The sequence below is a fragment of the Podarcis melisellensis genome, assembly GCF_964234715.1.
Source record: "Podarcis melisellensis genome assembly, chromosome: 7".
Taxonomy (NCBI): Eukaryota; Metazoa; Chordata; class Lepidosauria; order Squamata; family Lacertidae; genus Podarcis; species Podarcis melisellensis.
In genome coordinates, this window is record NC_138539.1 from 56,809,227 (window position 1) to 56,815,773 (window position 6,547).

General features: G+C 45.1%; 1 protein-coding gene across 1 annotated transcript in view; it reads right to left on the minus strand.

Annotated features, from left to right (window-relative positions):
- The window catches only part of PARD6G (par-6 family cell polarity regulator gamma), a 77,553-nt gene extending 74,476 nt beyond the window's left edge, over positions 1-3,077 (minus strand). Inside the window, exon 1 of the mRNA XM_081919476.1 lies at positions 2,597-3,077. Within this exon, the coding sequence (XP_081775602.1) occupies positions 2,597-2,668 (72 nt within the window). The 5' untranslated portion in view covers positions 2,669-3,077. The remainder of the gene's footprint in view (positions 1-2,596) is intronic.
- Between the last annotated feature and the right edge of the window lie 3,470 nt (positions 3,078-6,547).

Sequence of the window (6,547 nt, forward strand, 5' to 3'; positions counted from 1 at the left end):
CAAAATAATCTATCTGTATATATGAAAATAGGAAGTGCTATTTCACACGCCTAGTTAACTTACGGAACTCACTGCCACAGGATGTGGCAATGGCCACTATATTAGATAGCTTCTAAAATGACAATTCATGACAGGTATCTCCATCAATGGGTACAGTGGTACCTCGGGTTACATACGCTTCAGGTTACATACGCTTCAGGTTACATACGCTTCAGGTTACAGACTCCACTAACCTAGAAATAGTACCTCGGGTTAAGAACTTTGCTTCAGGATGAGAACAGAAATCGTGCTCCGGCGGCGCAGCAGCAGCAGCTGGAGGCCCCATTAGCTAAAGTGGTGCTTCAGGTTAAGAACAGTTTCAGGTTAAGTACGGACCTCCGGAACGAATTAAGTACTTAACCCGAGGTACCACTGTATTAAAGGGACATGGGTGGTGCTGTGGGTTAAACCACAAAGCCTAGGACTTGCTGCTCAGAAGGTCATCGGTTCGAATCCCTGTGACGGGGTGAGCTCCCGTTGCTCGGTCCCTGCTCCTGTCAACCTAGCAGTTCGAAAGCACCTCAAAGTGCAAGTAGATAAATAGGTACCGCTCCGGCGGGAAGGTAAACGGCATTTCTGTGTGTTGCTCTGGTTCGCCAGAAGCGGCTTAGTCATGCTGGCCACATGACCCGGAAGCTGTATGCCGGCTCCCTCGGCCAATAAAGCGAGATGAGCGCCACAACCCCAGAGTAGGCCACGACTGGACCTAAAGGTCAGGGGTCCATTTACATTTACCACTGTATTGGCAATGACAGCTAAATTTAACATCCATGTTGGGAGGCAATATGCTTCTGAATACCAAAGGCTAAGAGCATAAAATGGGGCAAAAGTTGTTGCCTTCACCCCTTACACCCGGTTGGCTGGTTTATGGAACTGATCAGGGACGGGCAACCTGTGCTCCTCCAAATGTTGTTTGACTACATCTCCCATCATCGCTCATCATTGGCCATGTTGATGGGGGCTAATGGTTGGTGTAGGGTAGGCAAACATCATCTGAGGGCTAGATGGGCCTTTGGGTTGATTCAACAAGCCTCTTCTTATGTTATGGTCCCCTCCCATCCCTTGGCTGATTTATCTGAAAACCGGAAGCTCTTAGAACTATGAAGCAGCATTCCAAGCATAGACTTCAGATGCCTGTAATTTATCCTTCATTACAAGCTTACACCTTCGTCCTAGGGCAAGAAAGGCAGGCTTTACTTAAAGGCCTTTTCAAAAAGACAGCAAGGGCGGGGCGGACAGATTGAGAGGGTGTAGTAGTGCAAATAGATCCGAATGCACTTAAAGTCAGAGTTGTGCCCTTTCAGCGGGAAACGCCAAAAACGTGAAGACTACGTTTGGTAACGCGCAAGCACTTCCCTCCTCCCCTCACCCCCCCCCGCGACGAAGGAAGAGCTGAGAGATCAGGTGGCACCGGGAAAAGGGAGAGGGAGAAAGGGAGTCTACTACGCTCCAAACAAGTTTAAACACGAATTAAAGAGAGCGAGTTCGCAGAGCTCAAGACCTGCAAGGCAGCAACAGGGCCAGGAGCAGATTCAAGAGGGCCAGTATGGGATTTAGCAGCAGGCTGCCTGGCGTTTCTTGAGAAGAAGTCCAGAGGGTTGCATTCAGGGGAGAGAAATAAATCTCTCCCCCCCCCCCCCTGTGTCTACAGTCCAGTCGTCCCTTCCCGCGTCCACGGCAATATTTTCAAACCAAAACACAAAAGGTTTCGAAGTACTTCCATAAGGAGGAACAATGGGAAACGTTAAGCAGAGGCAGCCGAGCGTTTTGCAGGGACTGGACTCACTCACTCCCACGCGAGTGGCGATCAAGTTTAACTCGACCGCGAGCGCGTGGGGGAGGAGTGGGGAGTAGGGGGGGGCTTTGCGGCAATAGCATCCCCCCTCCAATCGGCCCTCCTCTTTTGAGGTTCACTAATCCAGATCTGAGCCAGCCTAACCTGCTTCTCCTTCCACCCGAGCTCCCCCCACCCCACCGCCCTAGTTGGAAAGCCCTTTTGTTGTGAACGGCCCACCAGCAAGAAACGTGCCGCGATCGCCGCCTGATCCCAGCAAGCCGACGAAGCCGGAGATTAAAGATCCAGGCGCCCCCGAAGCCACATTGAAACAAAAACAAAATCTGGGGAAAATGTCCAGGCGGAGACGTAAACCCACCCCTCACGACAAACACCCTAGAGATCTCGGGACAAGTTGCTATGGGATACGTCCCCTATGGTGGAGAGAGAAGGGAAAACATGTGTTTCATAGCAAGTCAAGGCGGGGGGGCTGGCGGGCAGAATATTCCCTTATATTCTTTCATAAATTGGCGCAGACACGTTTAAAAGAAAAAAAGAAGTTGCTGCCGGAGTAAGTTTCTTCCCTCCGGTGGAAAACTAGAGCAATCTCGTTTTTTTCAGACGCAAGACAAAGCATCATAAGGGGAGGGGGCGGGAGGATGCAAGGAGATGGGGGGGCCTCCATTCATTTTAAAAAGAAGTTAGAGGGGGAAAGGTACTGGAAGGCGGGGGGGGGGAGGAAGGTTAATCCGGGCTGCAAGTAGCTATTCCTTCTGTCCTTACCTTACTTTTCACTTCCACCGCGCTGTAGCCAAAATACCGCAGACTCTGAGATTTATTAAAGCTCCGATTCATTTTCTCGGCCCCCAGTTTGAAACCCCCCCCTCGTCCTTCGCCTCCTCCTCTTCGCCCTCGCTCAACAAGGGCTGGGAAGACCCACCGCCTCCGTGAGAAAGTGCCCCCCGGGCGGCCGCTTGTTGCTGCTGCTCCGACCCTGGAATGTAACTTTCTTTGGAACGTTCAGCCTCCCGAGATTCTTTTACTTTGTCCCAGCGCGCTAATCAGAACGCCCGCCTAGCTCGCTCTTCGGGCTTCTGTTTGTTACAATCGCTTTCAGCTCGCAACGCGCCTCTGACTCAATAGGAAGGCGGCTGCAGCAGCAAGGACTGGGCCCCGCCTCCATCAGAAACCCTCCCACTTTCAGTCTTCGCCCGTTTCAAAAACCCCAGAGCTGCAGTCATCGCCGTCGCTCATCCTGGCCGCCAGAGGGCGCGCGTTTGCGGATTATGACAGAATAATGATAATATTTGCTTAACTTGCTCAGCTAGCTAGCTGGCTGGCCGGGTGCTCAACAGTGGGCAGTGTCGCACCAAGGTCTGAAAAAGCAACAAACTCTGCTGCGTTAATGAGTATAAAGGCGCTTCCTTTAAAAAAAAAAAAAGTCACATAAAATGGATGAATGCAAAATGCCCTTTTTCTTCTTCTTCCAGTGAATACGCCAAACTTTCTTTTGGTCATTTTTGCATATGAGGGCGTGCAAGTTCATTAACATTGAAGGATATTTATGCAAGTATGCGCAGAACCAGGATCTTTACAGAAACAACCACAACTATGTGTAATAAACCAATAAAGATAAACTGCTTTTTTGTTTGTTTTTTGTTTTGCAATGGAAGGCGTTGTGCTTCTATACCAGGCACACTGGCCCAAATGTATATTTTCATTGTGATAGACTTACCCAGAACAACAGGTGAATCACTACATTAGGAAAGTCCTGATATTCTCTATTGGGCATGAGTTTGTTAAAAAAAAACCACACAACTGCACAAACACATTTTTACTAAACAGGGCATATCCACACTTGTCCTGCTTTCTCTCAAGTAAAACTGCTTTTTAGCACTCAGTCGCAGAACTTATCCACACTTAACTTTTGTACCACTCTTTCCAGACACAGTTCTGTACTTTAAAACTCTTGTGTTGGAGTACTTTTTTCTTCTACTTTTTGCTCTAGAACTTTCCCTGCAAAAACCTGTTCTTTAAAGCTTAAGCACAATTGGTCTTTTCGACGGATTGCTATTTGCTCTGCTTCAGCTTTAAAGAGTGTGTCTTTGCTGGGAAACCTCTGGAGAGAGGAGGAGGAGGGAATCACTCTGACATGGAACTTTATATGGCAATTTGGGTTTTCTCTGGACTGATGTTTGCTCCAATTTAGAGCTAAAGAGCAGTTTCCCCCTTTGAAAGGATCGGGGCAAGGCTTTCTAAGCCCAGGACAAGCAGAAGTGTGGGGTATATGGTGACTACTTTACAGCTTATCCCCAGAGCGTTGCAGGTTGAGGAATAGTGACAAATATGCACAGTGATTTAAATAAACCTTTTCTTTCTTTTTTTATTTATAGCATTGTAGTTGGTGTTACGTATTCTGATTCTGTATTAAGGCCACAGTCCTATGCCTACTCACTTTGAGAGTCAGCCTCTCTCAATTCAGTTGGACTGAGGAAACTGAGTAAAACATGCATAGGACTTCACTGAAAAGGTTTGGAACAGCCGAGTCATAAGGAGCTGAAGAAAAAATGTCCATCGACTCTCTGTAACTGTACATAGACTTCATTACACCAGCCCCGCTAGAGATCAATTACAAAACCAGCTAACCACATGACAAACCATCCCAGTATGATGCTCAATGTGATATTAACTGTGTTTATGCGATGGTTTCAAGTAGCCAATTAATTTATTCATTTATTTCCTGGCACGGCACATATACATGGTCACGTGTGAGTTGGACATGCATACTGTATTTGGGGGTGTGTGATGCCTGCATTCGTTTCTAGTTTGACCTTCAGCCAACACCTGAGTAGCAGATGCTAAACTAAAGACATTTTATGAAGCTCAACTTCTGAGATGTTTTCTTTATTTTTGAAAGATCCGAGGCCACATAAGGAGGGAAAACAGTCCTGCAATCATACCAGTTTGACATCCTGACTCAGAACACCTGCATTCATGTCATGTTCTGGGATGCTGTCTGGGTGAAGCTATTGTTTTCACATTCCGTCATTAGCCAGAAGGAAGTGAGAAGACAAGCCTAGCTACCTCCAGTGGAAGATTTTGCAAGTTTATTAGTCTGAGAAATGGTGCCACGAGCTGGGTGACATCACTGCTATTCAGCCTATAGCATAACAACAACAATAATGGGTTTTAGATTTCTTATCCACCATTCACCATAAGGTCCCTGGGTGGTTCACAGCCCTGTAAAAATAGAATATTAAAATCATGTAAAACCATTTACAAACAGAAGAATAATATTCTTAAATCACCCACAGAACCCATTAGGTCATCTTTTTAGCCTAATATCATTGCTATCTGCTCACGCCTATGCATGTTTACTCAGAAGTCCCACTTTTTTCAATGGAAGTGCAGTTAGAATTGAGTCTCCCAAAGCACAGTTCAAGCATGATCTGTTGATATGTCTTAGTGTTTCATAAAAAATTAAATGTTAAATTGGTATTTTGATCTATTTTCTCAGAAACAAGTTGCTTCTGTTGTTCTCCATACTATATCGAAGGTTCTTTACTGCCATTAGGCACCCACCCAAAGCCATAAGCCAAGTGTAAACAATAGTAGTCTGATATCTTGAACCTAAATTCCATCAGCAACTGGAATTATCACCAGGTCATTGCTTCCATCATTCATTTCCTCCACAGTGATGTCTTCAGCTCCCATTATGTTTATTTATTCAGCCATTTCCTAGCTATTTGTTGTGATTTTAATCAGTTAGAGATTTCGCATTCCTTCCACATCTTAGAGACAGCTCAGTAATAGTTAACTTTTTTTGGTAGACGTTATTACCGCTTTGATCCTGAGTTGACTGGACTGTGGAGAAGAAAATATAAATTTGTGGTCACAGTGGTGACACCAAAAGAGAAATTTCACAAAAGGACAAAGTGTGGGTGAGCTTTTTTCCTCATTGGTTAGATTTCTGAAAGAGAAATAATAATGTTATTATATTATATTATATTATATTATATTATATTATATTATATTATATTATATTATATTATTATATTATATTATATTATATTATATTATATTATATTATATTATATTATGGCTCCAATTCTAAACACATTTCTTCCATAGTTTAGTTCTGAGCGAGCTTAGGAGTGAGCGAGCTTAGGACTGCAACCTGATTAAATTTTTCAGTTTATATTTCAGTTTAGATTTGAATGTGAAAAGTGCATTTGCTTCATATAGCTACAAGAGTCCAGGAATGGGGGAGTGAGCTGTTTGTCACCTACCTCCCCCTTGGGACTACTTATACTTGTGGGTAGTAGAAGTTTACTAATCTTAAAGTCTCACAGAATCCCTTAGCCAGTTTAGAATAGAATCCTGTTTGTAAAAGGTAAAAGGTAAAGACCCCCCGACGGTTAAGTCCAGTCAAAGATGACTACAGTATAGGGTTGCGGTGCTCATCTTGCTTTCAGGCCAAGGGAGCCAGCGTTTTTCCACAGATAGCTTTCTGGGTCATGTGGCCAGCAGGACTAAACTGCTTCTGGTGCAACAGAACACCATGATGAGCGCCAGAGCACATGGAAATGCCGTTTATCTTCCCACCACAGTGGTACCTATTTATTTACTTGCACTGGTGTGGTTTTGAACTGCTAGGTTGGCAGGAGCTGGGACAGAGCGATGGGAGCTCACCCCGTCACAGGGATTTGAACGGCTGACCTTCTGATTGGAAGC